This window comes from Lissotriton helveticus, chromosome 8, assembly GCF_964261635.1.
Source record: "Lissotriton helveticus chromosome 8, aLisHel1.1, whole genome shotgun sequence".
Taxonomy (NCBI): domain Eukaryota; kingdom Metazoa; phylum Chordata; class Amphibia; order Caudata; family Salamandridae; genus Lissotriton; species Lissotriton helveticus.
Window position 1 is genome coordinate 105593382 of NC_136069.1, and position 18445 is coordinate 105611826.

Sequence of the window (18445 nt, forward strand, 5' to 3'; positions counted from 1 at the left end):
TGCCTCACGTCCACAAGTTTACACACAGCAATGATCCATTTCTTGTGGGCGGATAAGAAATGGGGGCAAAAGAATAAAAAATTGTGTCTCTGTCTCTTCGGTCTGTGGGCAATGTGGAGGAGCCGGTTTTTTCCCACTTTGATGTGGAAGTACTCATTGGAGGAACGCCACATCTAAATTGGACATATAAGGAGATACTGAGGCCCCTAAGGTAGCCTTGTATTTCCTCTTGATTGCAGATGCTTTCTGATGTAAGATAGTATTATTTTTTCCAGTTGTGCCCCCCGTGTCAGGTTATCTGCTAATCTGACTCCTAGGCAATCAAAGTGTGTAGCCTGTTCTAGGGGAACACCATCTATTGTCCTCTTCCCTCTGAAAGACCGTTGCGGATTAATTGACATAAACTTTGATTTTGATGGGTTAAGTTCTAGTCCCCTCTTGACACAAAAGGTTGCAAAAGCATTCAGTTGTGACTGTAAACCCAAGGGGGTTTTAGATATGAGTAAAGTGTCATCTGCGAACTTTAATATCGGGACAGGAATACATGGGGACTTAGGAGCATTGCGTCTACATTGACATAAACGAAAAAACTAGAGGACCGCAGCACTCCAGGGTAATTGCAGGTAGACTGTTAGTAAATCCTGGAAAATTAGGGTATGGGATATCGAGATGATCACCTCCTGACCGTGAGGTGCAAAGCTAACCCTACAGCGAGTTGTAACCCGTTTGGAGGATTCGAGATTTCAATCTTACACTGTGTAAGATTTTTTTGCACGTCTACATTGACATAGCCATTTGACTACTCCATTAATTTAAAGACTAAAGAGAGTAGGTGCAAGGACAAACCCCTGCCTTACTGTCCACTTGATACTAATTTTGCCCATAAGGTCCACTCCCATACTCCATCTCACCCAAGCATATGTTTCAGCATGGACCACCCTCAAAATCCAGAGTAAGTCCCTTGGGATTCCAAAGTCATTTTGCTGCCATCTAGACCATACAAATTCCAGAAGTGCCCTGCAGATTCGAAAGATAACAATTATTTTCTGTGTGGCTGTGGATTCAAGTAATCGCTTTAATTTAGAGAATACCTTTCATAGCAGTTGGATCCCATCTTTGTATGTTGTCTGCACGGTATGCAGCTGTAATGGAGAAGTTTCAGCTGTTCATTTGAGTTTATGGCGGGCCTGTAATTTGGAATTAGATCTAAGCTGCTTCTCCTAGCAGTGAATATGCCATCTGTGTGTTAATATCTCCACCATAGGCATTAGAAGGAAGGGAAAGGGAAGAATGAATGTAAAGGAACGCAGAAGATGTCCTGCAAGTGAGTATCTGCCAATGAGATGTCCATGGTTTGGAATATGAAATTGGACTATGTGTGCTCCCCGAAACATTAAATCCAGTGTGAAACAGCAGATTTCTAGGAAAGTTGTGTCATCTAAAAATGTGCCTTACTTGTTTCTCTGGCATAAGCGGGTGATGGTTTGTAAATGCTTTCCAGCTCCTCAGCTATGGCGTAGGAGCATCGCCCACCTACCAGCAGCCTAAAAACTTAAAAAAAATAAGATGATATTAGACCCTTGTTTATTATTGTTTTATTTCTTCTCTTGGAGCCGAGGCTTGGGGGTGGGGCCAAGGTGAACACAGGCTGGAGGAGGAGCACTGCTATTCATTGCTCACGACGGTCTGGCAAAACCGTCATGCGCACTGAAGCTATCGCCAACCCCAGCTGCATTGCCGGGTTGGAGAGAGCAGGCACAGGCTCCCAGAGTAACTGGGACTCAGATCAGCAGCATGAGAGCAGTGTCTGGATTTGTTGCAGTGCACTCTGGGACCCTCTGCCTGAGGAAGACAGGGGTGCAATGCTGCAGGTAAGCGTTAAAAAAAAAAATATATATATATATTTTTTTTTTGCCTCGTCCGTCCACCCTCCCGACTCTTCTGCCTGCTACTCTGTAAACACACCAGCCGCTACTGCTTTCAAGAAAGTACCTGTAGTACTGCCTATTGAGTGAGACTTGTGAGTCATTTAGAGTAATCGCCTCCTTCTCTTTCCAGGTCTTTGGGCAGTATTGTTTATTGCCGCTGGTGATGAGGTAAGTGATTTTTAAAGATTCATTTATTACAGCTGATCATTTGTGGCCTTTCTTGTGTGATGCAGCACGAAGAGTATGTTGCTTTCTCTAATATTTAAGAACTTCTGAGTTCACGTGGCCTCTGACTAAAGCATATGGTTAAACTCTGATGCTTCTTTCCAGGACTAGGGCCAACAACAAAATGTTGCATTCAGGATTAGTTATCCCAAAAACTTTTCTGGAAATTGTGCTCAACTAAAACATAAGGAATTTTTGGATAAAAGTGATATTTTATGATGCCTTCCTCTGTAAATAGGAATTTAAGTAAGTTGGACCCCTCTGACTTCTCCCTGTAGGTACCCTACTCTGCTCCCAAGAATAGCCTTATGCTAGAATAGGCTCTGCAGCAGTCACCCCTTCGTTCTACCCTGCTGCTTGCCCTTGTTTCAAGGTACTCTCCTCGTACCCTAAACCTTGGTTCTCAGAAGAGGCTTATATATCTTTGGAACACGTGGCAGAGTGTACTAATATAGCCGTATAGCTCGCCGTAGCTGGTTATCTAGGCCATTAAAGGCCCGCTCTAGCTAGCGTTAAAGGCCGAGATGAAGGCACGGGCCTTTAACAAGAGAGTGGGACTTAAATGCCGGTATAATCCAGCTAAGGGGGGATATAAGGCTATTCAAACATTCCGCCACTAGAGTACAGAAAGTTCTAACAAATAAAACAAAGCCTTCAGGGAGCCCGGGGGGATTGAAATCCCCTCGTTCTCCGCGAGGCCTTGGAATGTTAGAGCTCCGGGCTTCTACTGGCCATTAGAAGCCCGGAGCAGTATGTTGTTTTCAATGTAGCGCCCAACATTCCAGAGCTGGAATATAATTTCAAACTTGAATGATGAGAGCTCCATTGAACACAATGGGCTGGCTTTTTAAATTAGAACATTCTACCCTCACTGGGTGGAATGTTCCAATAGCTCCTATGCTTCTGGCTATACCTGTTGTTCAAGGCCCTCACCATTGTTATAGGCCCTTGCCTTCAGCTCGGGCTTACAACTAGGGCTCAGGGCCTTTAACAATCAGTATAGCCTTCAGTGCCAGACTATAATAAGAGGAAGTCAATAGCAAGACATATCATGAAACTGGGTTTGCTCTAGCCCTACTAGAGAGTGTAGTAGGCTCCCAGTTGCAATCCAAATGTATATTTTGCTTTTAAACATTGGTGTTGTGATGAACGCCAGCCCTCCGCCCAACCTTCTGCATCATTTTGCTTCCACAGAATCTGCACTTGCACAGCTGGTCTCTCGCTGCCTTCTAAAAGGAGTAACTGAATGACTAAATGTGTTTTATAGTGCACTCATAAGCTACGAAGTCTCTAGGCACTAGGGGATATCTGCACTTTTAAAGAGGTCGAGCACAATGTCAGATGTCTGCCTGGATCTTTACATTTCGGGTTGTGATGCTACTGTAGCTGTACCTAGCATTATGTCTTGGTCGGATATTTACAACTTTGTTGCATTTACGACCTATGCCCCATCCTGTTTACCATGGCTTAGGCATTCCTTTTACGCCACCCTTGAAAGAAAGGACAGAAACTCCGATTTTTGCAGACAGTAAAAGGGCAGGCATTCATGACATGGAGATAGCAGGTGGATTTATGCATTTCCTAGAAGAGGTGTGGCTGAGGGTGCAGTTGGATAATTCTTCATGCTAATCAGAGAGGGGTGTGGCATAAGGAAGGGCACCACTCTGGAGTCTGAAGAGTATTCTTTTATGTTTTGCAGAGTTGGATTCTCTAAGAAATAATTGGCTCCAAAAACTTAAAGCCTCTGCTCACCCTTTCTATTTAGGCCTCTAACACTCGATTCTCCTAGAATTTTGCCCTTCCAAGAAAACCATTTGTGCGACGGTAAATGTGAAATATTAGTTCACAGATTAAGAATTAACAGATTTTTTTTTTAAACTGCATGAACCAGCTTACTCCACTGTGGGCCACGAAAAGGCTAGGCAGACTCAGAAATAGCAAAGGCTTTGATCAATGGGATGATATAGGAATATCTATGGTGGGTGATATGTGGCAGGGAGGTGAGATAGTCTCCTTTGAGCGTCTACAACACCTCTACAAATTGGCGCCCTCCGAATTATTTTGATACACGCAGATTAGACATGCCCTGATGACAGCACTGCCACCCGGCTCCGAAGTCCCGGAGGCCTCCCCTATGGAGGATAGATTGTTGACTGATTACATACCAGAGAAGGCCACCTCTTATACAGACCGTAAATTAGTTAATAACCTGCCAGACCCGACGGGACGCCTAAGAGCTAAATGGTCTCAAGACATAAGCGATATTGATGACTCGGAATGGCAAGAAGCGTTGGCATCCCCACAAGGGAGGTGGGCATACCCTCACGCCTCAGGCTTGTGCAGCTCCGAATCTTGCACCGATCATACTACACCAGACTTGTTCTGCACAAGATGGGGAGAATAGAACACCCCTTCTGTCTGCGTGGTTGCGGGGAAGAGGGAACCTTTCTTCATACTATGTGGGACTGTCCTTAGAATAATGGCATATTGGACACAAGTGCTGCGTACTAAATCACAATCAGAGGGAGTGTCGCTTATGCCGGAACCAAGACGATGTCTATTAAATATATGGGAACCAAATGATCTCACACGTTATGGGGAGAGTTGGGTAACGCTTGGAATTATGATTGCAAAGCGGAACATAGCACAAAAGTGGGGGAGGGCGGAGGTACCCTCTCTTGCAGCGTGGGGTAGGGACATGGACGAGGCTATGATAACCGAAAGGGCAGTATTCAGTAGTAGAGGATGCCCTAAAAAGTGGAGTAAAATCTGGGGTCATGGAACACGTATATGGGTGATATTTGTGATCAACCATCAGAGAGAGATGATGTTGACTCTGATTCGGATGAAGTGTGAGGAACTGTGGGGGGGGCGACCGGGGCCCGATTTCTAATGCTGAAAGCTGGCAAAACTGTGCCGTTGTAATCATTGTTGGACTTTCAAATAATGAAGTGTTGTGCTGCGACTGCTTTATTTTGTTGTTGCAATGAAAATGAATAACATTTTTACAAAAAAAAGAAAATACATGAATAGGGTAGATTGTCTATAGTCGAGATTTTATAGTCGGGTTGGATTTGTTAGCGTGTTTGAGAGGTCCGATCTGCAAACGTCAGTGAATGCATTTGTGTATATTCATGTACTCTGTGCAAAAAGTTTACCACCCTGGAAACACATTCAAATGTTCTCTTGTCATGAGCAGGAGCATTTGAATTTTAAGGTGGGAACGAGGGAAAACTCTCCAGCATTTAATGGGCTTGTAGGGAAATGGGTTGCTCCACCGATTAATATATTTTCCCTGTGGAGCATGAAATTCCATTCAATTCCATTCAGATTTGTGACAAGCATGGCTACCCCAACAGGGTTTCCCAGCTCTAGCGGCAAATGAACAGAGCAAAACCAAGAAACCAGAAGAGCCCAGTCTTAAGCATCTTCCTGAACATCGCAAAAGATTTACATAGGCGGAGAGTACGTGGCAAGGAATTCCATAGTTAAGGCCTAAAAAAGCGAAGGACGACTTTCCTGTCTTCCCAGCCTTACATTTGGGATAGTGGCCAGATTGCAGTAACCCGACCAAAGCTCTTACTTGGGCATGTAAAGATGGATCGGGGATCAAAGATATAGAGGACCAGCCTGATGCATATCTTTATACATAAAGCACAGCGACTTATACTTTATGCATTTTGCTATCAGGAGCCAATGAAGTAAACGGAAATGTTGGGAAACTGAAACACTATGAAGAATTTGGAATAGCAGACTGGCTGCTGCATTCTGAACAATTTGCAGGCGCTTTACTCTGGAACTAGCAGCACCCTAATATAGTACATTGCCATAATCCAATCTAAAGATTATTAGAGCCTGCACAATATTTTTTGGAATCTCAGACGGTAGAAACAATAGTATCTTTCTTTAAGCATCTGAGCAGGCCAAAACACAATGACCGTGGTGCTAACTCATTTCCTGACCCATAGTCAGTCGAGCATCCAGTCAAAAACCCAGATCCTTTAATCACCTGCATAGGGGTAGTACAAGTACATACATCCTACAGTGGGGACCTCGCAACTCGGACTAGTTACCCAGTAGAAGCACTTTTGTATACCTTAAATGTAATTTCTTTTTTTTTTTTTTTTTTGTTGTAAAACCTTTGACGTAAAAGTATACACCGCTATTCAGCCGAACATCCCGGGGGCACGGCAGCACATAAAAACATAATATTATGGCATACATCGATCATATTTCCGGATGAGTGAGGTTTAATTTTATGTTAAGCAGGATGACACTAAGAACGCAATAAGCTCCAATATAATATAAAGTAATATGGGGACCAGGTGCCGAACCGTAAGCTATAACTACAGAATGGGCGGGCCAAACAAGAATTCTTGCAGGATCAAGACGATAACAAAGAAGGCATGGGTACTGTGTCAAAAAGTCAGGATATACATGCATACAATTACTATGAGTACCGATTAGACGCCCGCCCAGGTCTACCCACAATGCAACAACAGCTCAGGCACAAAGTAAGACAAATCAATGAAAGCTCAGAAATCAACACAATACACCGATCCCCAATACAGAAAAAGGGAAAAGTAAAAGGAAAACCAAAAAAGCGAGGAAAAAGGCCATAGAAACAAAAAAGGGAAAAATAAAACCCAACCCCCCACCCTGCACCCCTGCAAATGGCTACGGCCTACCCCCCCATAGCAGCGTGCCTGTCGCCCAGTACCTAAACCCGAAATATAGAAGAAAGAAGAAATATGGAAAGGAGAAGAAGTAGAAAGAAAAGAAATGGGGGGGTCCCCAGTACAGGCCCCCGCCCCCCCCCCCCACCGCCGCGCAGCAATTCAAACATCCCGGTGCTGCTCCCAAATTTTCAAAGGCGACAACCCAAAAACAGGATAGTAGTCACCACTCCAACTCCACAAAGCACTTAATTAAAACGAGAGCCCCCCGTGCAGCAACCCACAGAAACAGATGGCCATCATCCAACCCCGACCTACCCAGTCATAACATAGTCACACCGCAGTCCGTTTAGTGTAGGGTCAGACAAGCAAAATACCAAAAATAATGCAGGCAAGTAAGTCCGGAAGAAGGTAGAGAATCTTGCAGTATACCAGGACGCGACACATTTGAAAGCTATCCATAGCCCATCCGACAGCTTCAGATCAAACAAACAAAGTCCAGTGCAAAAAGGTTAGTCATTGTGTTGCAAGAGGAGGTGTCGATGGGACGGGCATGTTGGAACAGACAGGGAGACGTCCAAAATACGAACTCCCGCTTCTCAGCCACAGGTAGAGTCATAATACCACTTCCACAACATTGTCCCCACCGATACCTGCAGAGGGAATAACACAAGCAAAGTCTCCAAGGATTAGACCGACATCGGGTTTTCCTCCATTCCAGACGTACCAAGATGCGATCACGATGGCCATGCAATCTGAGCCGTGAACTACCGGCACACAGGGGGGGGGGGCCTCCGATCTCCAACTCCGATCTTCAGCGTGCGCCACTACAACAACGGGCAAGGAACGGCTCGGTGACGGCACCCGCACAGACCGGGACCCTCAGCATAAGTGCCGCCTAAATCCACACCAAAGCAGCCAGTCCGAGACACAAAGAAAAAGAAGGGGTGGGTCTCGATACCAACTCCACCATGTTGCTCACTGTGTGGGTGTGATCTCCGTCTCCCCATAAAAGGTTACATATTCGCCCCCCGGCTCTCAAAGGTGCCACCAAAACTGATGCGGATCAATGGGTTCCAATCTCCTAGAGTGCGGGATACAATCAATTGCGCGCCAGTTCCACAAAACCATGTTAGGGAAACAAAGAGCGGCAGCATGTAGTCCAGATCCACAAGGCAGCAATCGAGGGGGGGGCATGTCAGGCATGGATTGAAGGCAGAACGCGGAGACACACCAGGCTCGACAGAGCAGAGGCCGAGCGCCTATTCAGAGGTGGGTGGAGCTACATAATGGTGGACCGGCGCATTCCAGGTCCGTGCGGCCGCCGTCGTTCCAGTCGCGGCCGGCAGCTGCAGCACACAGGGTCGCGGCTCCGGGGCTCGAACAGGCCGTAATGCGTAGGAGGGCATTTCTCCGTCCTCAGGACTCGGAAATCGGCCGAAGTCCCACACAGAGAGGCAGCGCCTTCTCCGATGTTCGGAATCCCGGCCGCAGCGCAGAATAGATGGCGGGATCCGGCGGCAGGGGACGAAGGCCGACGGAGCCGGGAGCCCGGGCGACCATCTTGGCCGCCGGCCTGGCTCCGCCCCCTTAAATTTTATTTCAAGCAGTTCTACCGCATCCAGTTCGCCACTTCCTTAAAACAGCGAACCATGTTAGGTGAAATTCTGTTGTCCGTCGCAGAAAGTGATATGATGATTTGAACGACGAGGGCGTGGCTTATCACACCAAGCTCTTAGCTAGAGCTCTGCACAGGTTGCCCTAAAATCCTTCAGTATCTATAATCGGGGCTCAGTATCCCCAGTCACACTGGCGCCTGCACCTCCTTGGGGGACGAGGCGTCTTCCTTCTAGTTTGGTCAGCAGGGCCCTCCGGCCGAAGGGCACTAACGCTGCGGCAAGCCACACCGGAGACTCTAAGCCCAGGGAGGCCTAACCCTGAGCTATAATACCTGCTCGCACTGAGGTGTTAGGAGCCCCTCCAGACCCCCGAACTCAAGCTGACGTCACCATGGGAGGGGGCGCCGCCAGATGGCGATGGAGGCCCACCAGGCCTGTGACGGAAGAGGAGAGGGAGGGAGGAGACTCCCGGGTGAGTTGTAATCTGCCCCTGCTGTTCGCCCCCCCAACTCCTGGTCCTGCTCCATTAACCGCGGTGGGGGCCGATGGAGGAGGTGGCCGCAAGATGTGGGCCAACCGGGGAGATGAACTGCAATTCACCTGCATGAAGTGTACCGATGCAAAGTGACTCCCCTGACCCGATAAACACATAGCAGGACCTGTGCTGCCCTGAAAGGCAATGGAGGAGTGGCGGTGAGATGACCAGCCCCAGCCGGCGCAATCATGAAGACTAGACTAGACTCTTGCTACAACGAGGGTGCTCGTCTTGGTAGAACTCTGCCACATACCGAGGGGACACATCACTGGTGCTCCACCAGAGGGTTTGTCCTGCTCCCCCGCCCCACCCCAGTCAGGTGCAACAGCAGTGCTCAGGGCCCAATGCCCGCCTTTCACTCTCTGCAGCATCCATCATTATTCCCTGGCGAGGGAGGTGGCCACACTCCACCTGCATTGAGCCCTTCGTGGCGGCCGCAGCGGGTGCACCTGGCCGTCGGGTGGCGGCGGGCACTTTGGCGGGGCGCCAAAAACTGTCTGTGACACAGGAGTCTGCACCAAAAGAATCACACTACACCTGCTGACAAAGGATGTACCCCACTGAAAGGGGGGTGAGAAGCCCTGTAGTGGGTAAAAGGCCCCTTTAATATCTGATCTGCTCCTCACTGACAACAAGACTTGGGGGAGGGGGATCCTCTTCACCTCAACACGATGAAGCACTGCAACCATGTGAAGCGGGACTCACACCAGCGCTGGAGCTCCATTTGATCTCGATGCTCTGTTCCCATCTGGTGTGGCTGTTTGTCTCCATCCCTCTGAGAAGGGCCACCTACGTTCAAGCGCTCCTACACAGGCGCCCTTGACTACTGATCCACCAACCATAGTGCCGGAAATCCCTATCCCTGAAGATTCAATATCCAACCCGGCGCCCCCTGATGTCAAACTGAATACAGTTCTTACAGCCATTGAAAGCTCTCAAATCTCATTGGAAAAGAAGATGGGCTCCCTAGTAGCAGAACTGGGTTTTCTTCAGGACAATTACTGAAAGCTCATGGACAGAGTTACAGAAGGGGAAAGTATGATGCCAGCGCTGCAACCGCAGACCGTCGCTACCCAACAAGCTGTGCCAGATTTCCAGGACGAGTAAGAATAGTTGATGGACAGGCGGAGGATGCCGAGGTGTGACCTAGCAGGAGCAACATTCGCATCTTAGGCCTCCCAGAGGGGATAAAAGGTTGTGACCCATTGACCTTCCAAGAGAACTGGTTCAAATCTTTCATCTTTGCATCCAACTTAACAAAGTTCTACTAGCTGGAAAGAGCTCATAGGGTGCCCGCACGGGCACCAGTCCATGGGGCACCACCACGTTCCATTCTTGACAAACTCCTCCACTTCAAGGACTGCAATGCCATCCTAAAATCTGCTTGGACAACCAGACCTCTGAAACTCAAGAACAGGACAATCATTATCTTCCGAGATTTCACACAAGTGGTCCAGTGCCAACGAACCTTCTGTGGCGTGAAGAAGTGGCTCCACGATCTGAGCATACAATACTCCTTGTTGTTTCCGCCCACCTAAAAATTCTAGTTGAGGGTATGTCCCTCTTCTTGAATGACCCAAAGAACACATGGGACTGGGCAGACAGGCACCATACTGAGACGCTGGCAGACCCCGGGGGAAGTTCCTACCGCTTAGCTGACGATGAGACAGCGAAACAGGGAGTGGCGGGGCCCCTCCCTGCTGTCCCCACCACCAATCACCCCTGTTCTGGAGGACCAACGCCAGGCCATTCTGGAAGAAAGCACCAGCAAATCGGAAGGAGAGAAGGGCTCACACATTTTCACGTCTGATGATGACTCCACAGTGGCAGACATATCCAGCTGAGAGTCTCAAACCCGATCACTGATGACAATGCAGATAGCAGAAGCTATAAAGTAATGTAATTTGTATCACCAAGCACCAGTTGCAGGTTGTAGCTGGCCCAATTTGTAACCTTGACTGCCTCCCAGCAACATAAGGGCCGCACGAGGTCCATGAACGACAGTACCACTCTCGGGGGCAATGGGACTCCGGTTTATCCCCCATATTATCACTGCCAAGCCCCGCACAGACTAGATGCAGGAATCCAGGGCTGACCAATGCCCACACTCTGACTGCCACTGTTTAGCCGCTGCCCCACTTTCACTAATGGTACGATGATTTTGTCAGTTTGGGCAAACTGCTGTTTGCAGTAGGTTCTGGATTCGGCCGGGCGTCACTTTCCAAGCACTCAACACTATAATAGACAAGGATGGCCAGTATGTACTTGTCAAAGGCCGGCTCGACAGTTTGCGTGTCCTCCTGGGGAGCATCTATGCCCCAAACACAGTCTGGGGAACCTTTTGGGCCCCACTCTCAAAGGTACTTGGACATAAAACTGGGACACCGTGGATTCTAGAAGGAGATTACAACAGTGTGCTAGACCTGCAGTTGGATTGGTTTCATCCTCCACTGTCCTGCTGCCCCCCATGCACCCTACTTGAAGAGCTTTGCGGAGTGCGTCCACTGGTGGGCGCTCGCAGAAGCATGGAGGGTGGGGCATCTACACACTTGGGTCAGTTCATTCTACTTAGCAACACACAACCTCTATGTACGACTCGATTGAATTCTAAGCTCCGCCTCTATCCTAGACACGATTGTGCAAGCTGACTATCTGGACCGTGTTATCTCTAATCACGACGCACATATATTAGATGTGGCATGGGAAGCTAAGGTCCTCCCGGTACCCACATGGGGTTCTTTCACGGGAGAGCTCAAAGGACCCCAGCTTTCCGCGAATCCCAAGAGCTACATATCAGGCAATTTTTTAAGGAGACCCAGGCCAAGGTTTTCAACAGGGTATTTGTATGGGGCACCTTAAAGGTAGTTACAAGAGGGGTGTGTTTGCAGGAAGTGGCAGGGATTCATAGGGTACTTGAAAGGGAGATCATAGAGACTGAGAAATGTATACCCACCCTAGAAAAAGCCCCTGCCAGAGACGCTTCTGAAGGCCCTGCGTTAACTGGCACTAAAACGCGACAAACTGCTCATATTGAGCAACTGCATTGCTTCAATCTTAATGCTTATATAGCCAACACACATCGGGAAGGAGAAGAATGGTTCACCTCCTTGCATGGCTGGCCAGATAAGATGCAAACTCCACACTCACCGGAGGTACCCTGTAAGCGCAACGCAACATCTTAAATGCATTCTTCGAGTATTACTCCTCAGTGTACAAAGTAACCCCACCCCCATTCGCAGACAAGGTCATTACCTTCCTGTCAGAAGTCACACTTCCTCGCATCCCTGATGCCGACAGGAAAGAATTGGACGTCTACACCACGATCCCTGAAATTAGATAAGTTATCTGGAACTTAGCCCAAAATAAAATCCCAGGCCTCGACTGGCTACCGATAGAATACTATAGCACCTTCACAGCCCTTCATGCGCCTCAACTAGTGGAGATGTTTAATGAGGCCCTATGAATTGGAGTATTGCGCCCGTCCTCAGAGTCCCTCCTGGTGTCCATACTGAAATCCAAGAGGGATCTGACCCTCTGCACTTCATACAGGTCGATAGCCATCCTCGTTACAAACTATAAGATTCAGGGGAAGATCTTAGCTGATAGATACTCTCAAGTATTGACCAACCTCATTCACCCCAACCAAAATGGCTTCGTCCCAACACGAAGCACATCCCAAAACATCCGACGATTGATCCATGTGATGGACCAAGCCCTAAGCGGTTCCCCTATATGGCCTGCTTGATACTTGACCTCACAAAAGCATTCAACACATTCACATGGAATTATCTATTCCAAGTGCTTGTCAGTATGGGGGGGCAGATGCCTCAGAGCCTAAACAAAATTGTTTTACACCCGATCCTACCTCCTGGATCCGACTAGGTAAACTCATCTTAACCACCCTTCTCAGTGGGCAGAGGTACTGGACAGGGATGTCCCCTGTCCGCCCTACTGTTTGCAATGGAAATAGAACATCGTGTTGCAAGATTCAGCAGAGAGGGCGAGGCTTAGTGGAATTCCCCTGGATGGTATGACTCATGCGGTATCTCTCTACGCAGACGACCTGCTCTATATCCGCTACATCCGCTCCGATCTCTCCACAATACATGCCACAATACAGGCATTTGCGCGGACAACAGTCCTCCAGGTCAACTGGGCCAAACCCTGTGTGTACTCAGTCAACTGCAGCTTAGTCCCATTTGAGGTGCAGCTAGGAGGAACTTTACTAAAGAGGAGGGGCGACGCAGTCTGGTACCTTGGAGTTTGCCTTTAACCTCAGATTTTGCCTTTATCGCTCCCCAACCGATCTGTAGGAGGAAAATCTGAAGAAAACCCTTGCAGCCCCGAAATTGCAGGTACAATTCTGGAAAAAACGTGCTCTTAGTCAGTACAGGGAAAATAAGATGATACTCTTACCTCGGTTGCTCTACTATTTCGTCAATGTTCAGATTGTCCCCCCTCAAGACCCTTTTTTTGGGATCTAGACACCATGCTATAAGCGCTTATCTAGAAAAACAGGTCCATTGTATTGCACTGAAGAAGCTACAGCTGCCGGTAGGTGGGGGCAGGCTTGGAGACCCATCCTTCAAAGCTTATTTACTAGCGGCACAGCTGCAGTGGTGTTCACAGCGGTTGGTGGGACGGTTCATGGTAGCGACTAGTCACAGCAGGAGACCTCTTTGCGGATGGCCACCTCCTCACCTTCAATCAACTTGTCTCTGACTATGCTATTGCACGAGGAGAATACCTGACATACCAGCAACTACGTCATATGTACCGCATCTTCTGCTCCATCCGGGGAGCAGAACCCCAAATACACACCATCATGCAGATACTACTACACTTGGGGAAGGGACGTCACCTGATAACATGGTTATATAAAGCTATTGAGAATATACTGGAATCCCCCTGACAATCCTACGGGGCAAATGGGTGGATGAAATAGAGCTGGCGCTTCAAGTCACCGAATGGAAACAGGTCCTGGAACTTCCCCAGGAAGTATCTCGCAATGCCCGGTTTAAAAGCATACAATTCTCCATTATGCACCACGCCTGCTCTACACCAGTGCAACTCAAATGATACTTTCCGGATGCATACCTCAGTTCCACCTGCTGCTGTTCGGCCGATTTGCAGAAACCCTCTCCTCCTATTGGCGTTCAGTATAGGATACACTATTAGAGGTCATCAAGCTCGCCACTATCAACACATGGGAGGCCTGCGCCCTCAGCATATTGAAGTGTAGAAAGCGCCACAGAGTGAGGGCTCGCTTTCCTCGTTGCCAGTAGGGTCTTCACCTTATCTGTGGAAAATGGGACAGGATCTGATAGCTTAAACAAGGGGTGGCCCTGCACTCAAGCAAACATTTCTTGTATTGAGATTTTGCTTGAATTTCTCTGATAGTGTTGTGGGATATATGTCTCCCGTGCGTTCAAGACTTCTTCTGGTTCTTGATCCTGAACCAGATGACGTCTTGAACGCACAGGAAACATATATCCGACATCACTATCTTTAGAGAAATTCAAGCAAAATACGATCTCCTCGGATTAAGAGGAGTGATCTCGACACACGTATTTGTGTGAGCTGTTCCATATTGATTGGGTCTGCTATTTGATTTGATCGCACTTGAGAAATATCAATACAATACATTTTTGTTTACAGCAAAGCCCTGAAGAAGTCCGCATGAGGACGAAACACTTCGGCGATCTCAAATGTTAAGAATTTGTCAAAGAAAAAGAATAAAGAATTTATTTACCTACAATCAAAATCTATCTGTGTTTTCTTCAATTGGGAAGATTTTGTCTCACTGTATTTTCCTTTCATGTTGTGATTGTGGATAATAAGTAAGCTCCACTTATACAAAATTCACTTGCTTGAGAGCAGGGCACCCCTTGTTTAATTTGTCCAAGTGGCATGCGTGCCATTCCTTTGGGACATATGAAGGTCATGTCCCATGCCCAATTTATAAAACAACAAATTTTGCATAGATAGGGTATCTTGACTGGTGCAGGATCTTCAGCATTTGATCCTTCCCTTTTTGAGCTTTGTAGGATCTGATAGCTGCATGACACAGTCGCACATGGTAATTTGTGGAAAAAGCTTAGGGCCATTTGCATTCAGGGTAACGTTTTAAAGTGGTGTGAATCCTTTTTGCAGAATCGAACACAGACATTGCAGCTGGCCTTTTATTGTTCCAACTTAAAAAATCTGTTTTGCGAGGTCACGCAATGAACTGCACTTATCCACACGCTTTTTAATATCTCTGTCGCTCTTCTAGCTGATCTGATAGCCTCTTTTGGGTTTCATTTTTATGAGTATGCGGACAATACCCAAATAATAGTTGGAGTGAAAGGAAACCTGAACCACCTAGAAAACCAATTTAAAAATGATCTTGTACAAGTGAGTACCTGAATGAACGACCATTCTCTCCAACCTAATTTGGAGAAAACAGAAATATTATTCTTTGGTTATGCTTCTTGTTGGTCTCCGGATTGGTGGCGTCAATCATTAGGATTGGGCCCCAAGCAAACAGACTACCGCTGTTTCCTACCTTAGGGGTTGCATTTCACTCCAAATTGTCCTTTGAATCTCAATCAGAACAGCCTGCTTCTTAATTATGAAGAAACTAAAAAAGATTCTTCCTTTTATTCTGCGCAGCTGGGCAATTTCCGATTCAATCCCTGATCCTATGTAGCCTGGATTCTTGTAATGCTTTGTATGTTGGTCTTCAAAAATATTTGATCCAAAAATTGGAATGAATTCAGAATGCATCCGCTAGACATGTTTTTAATCTTGGTAAATTTAATAAAACCTGTGTTCACCTTCGGAAATATCATTGGCTTCCTGTTCAGGAAAGATGTGAATTTAAGACTTTCAAAAGTCTTCATCACACACCTATGTTCCAAACGTATTGTGCTAATTACACTTCCAATTAGTTAAAAAAATACACTACTACTAGAACCTTACGTTCAGGCTCTCGTAATCTTCTTATTGTGCCTTTATTTTGTAAGTTTATAATTGGAGGTCGCGCCTTCTCTAAGGTTACTGCACATACCTGGAACAAACTTCCTACCATGTTACGGATGGAACCAAAACATTTAACATTTCGGCAGGCTTTAAAAACACATCTGTTTGAATAACTTACACAGACGCTTATCTTACTTTATTTAGTGCCAGGACACCTCTGGGTAATCGTATGCTCAATAAACTAATAATAATAATGTATCATCAACAAAAACTGTCCATAACCAAAAGTGACTGTAATTCTGATACACCTTGTGGGTGTGGTTTAATCAAGCCTGAAATAGCTGGGTCAGGGCGCATACCTTCTTTAGAATAAATATGACCATAAAAGATTAACTCTTGTTTATCAACTTCACATTGCTCTGCATTTAATATGGTGCTTGCTTCACTGAAACATTTATATACTTTATTTTTTTTAACGTCTTTATTGATTTTTAAAGAAACCTATACAATAAATGCACCACATTATCGCACATCGCTCAGTTAAAGGCAGAGAACACCACAAAAAGTCCATAGTATGAAAATCTAGCAGGGCCACCACTTAGGAGATCTAAAAATGGCAATATGGCAGGATGTCCAGGTGCAGAGAGTAGTATAACCTAAAATATAGTGTAAAAGCCATCCATACAATATCAGAATATCAGAGCTCTGTGTATGGGTGTGCAAACAAGTCCATTATTAAAGAAGCATTAAGATCGCAAAGTGTACAAAGATAAACTAAATTTCTCCATTTCAATGTGATGAGTTGCGTAAGACAATCAGCCACTATGTGAATATAAGGGGTGGTGCAGGCAATGACCTAGTCAGGAAGATGGGGAGAGAGGGGCGGAGCATGCGAGGGGGGCAGAGGGGGGGAGGGAACTTCTTCAAGTTGTGTGCCGGGGTGAACACTTTATATACTTTCTTTAGTGCATAGTCATTCTCTTCTTTATTTTCCCACAAACTACAATATCTTCCCTGCAGTTCATGCAATTCTTTACTGGTTGGATAATGTTTATTATTGTGTCTTTGAAGATCTCAGCTGCTGAATGTATCCCAAAAATGTCATCTTTTATATTCAAATAATCCTAGATGCATAGAGAAAATTATATAATATGACTTTTCATCAATTTCTAGCTGATAGCATCCTATACCCAACCTTAAAAATACTTTAGTACCATCAAGATTATTTATTACGTCATCCAAATGTGGCCCTGAATGACATTCTCTTTCAATGGCCGTGTTAGACAAGCTCATTTTATTTTAGAGACAACAACTATTGCGGAAGCTGAAGTTGTTGGATCAGTCGCTGGTTTAATGATATCTTGTGTCAGCAAAGTTACTCTCATTTTCCATTTTATTATTTTTTTAAAAACATTGGTATCCTGTGTTGTTGTGCTACTGGCTTGAATGACTTGTTTATGTGGTAAGTAATTGTTTTTTTCTTTAATTTGCCTAGGGTCTGAAACAAACTTGAATATTTTCCAGTAAAGGGTGTTGCTTTGTAACTTGAAAAGTCATCACAATCCGACCCATTAGTTGCATTGTGCCAATGAGTAATAAGCAGGGCTGGTTCTTCCACTTGTAAAACGTGAATTTCTTCTTCACTTGTTGTGTTTCTAAGTATGGATGTCTTCATACTTTCCTTTGTTGGTCACATGATGCCTAGCTCGCAACTGAAACACATTTATGTTCAATGGGCATTGCATGGGTTTCTGAGGCATATTTTCATACACAGTACACAAAATATTACTCACAATATTATAGGTTTCTCCACTGTCATGAACAAATAGTGCCTTATATCGAACTACTGAAATCAAAGAAGGGTTTGGGCTCAATGGCAATAAAGACAAGCCTCACTAAACGATATAACAAAATATTTACCAGTACTGCCACACTATTCTACCTTTTGCTTAGGGGAAGAAATGTATTAAATTAAACAATATGTTCCATAGACCTCTTTTTCCGTCTGAAATAACTCAATTATTTTTAATTTGTTTTCGAACTACTAGCATGTCCACCGCAGCCTTCTTCTTTACGTGATCTCTTTGTACCAAACATATCTGTTTAACGTCTGAGTTCACATATGTTTCTTGCATTATGTACATTTGCTCTGTAGGACCTACTCTTTATTGTATCCAATCTTCCATTTGCATAATGTGTTTGTTTCCTTTGTCTTGCTTCCTCGATCCTTAAGTATTCTCATTCCCTGCAGTTTCTACTTTTGCCTTGTGTACAGATGCAAAATGATAACATTTTCCACATATTTTACCCTGTTTCTCTATAGCTGTACAAGCTCCTTTATGTGGAAACTGTAGTACATAGCTAAAAAAAAAATCTTTTCTCTGAATATCCAGTTTTTCCTCGTTGTGTCCATACTTTTTCAAATCTATCTTAATTGTTGCATAGTTTTCATCCACCCTTGTTCCTTACTTACCTGCATGTGTTTTGCTCTTCTGTTGG

At 45.8% G+C, this 18445-nt stretch overlaps 1 protein-coding gene across 1 annotated transcript in view; it reads left to right on the top strand.

Moving 5' to 3' along the window:
• LOC144772413 (uncharacterized) overlaps positions 1–18445 on the top strand; it is a 277094-nt gene that overhangs the window by 70662 nt on the left and 187987 nt on the right. Inside the window, exon 3 of the mRNA XM_078656706.1 lies at positions 2059–2096. Within this exon, the coding sequence (XP_078512832.1) occupies positions 2059–2096 (38 nt within the window). The remainder of the gene's footprint in view (positions 1–2058; positions 2097–18445) is intronic.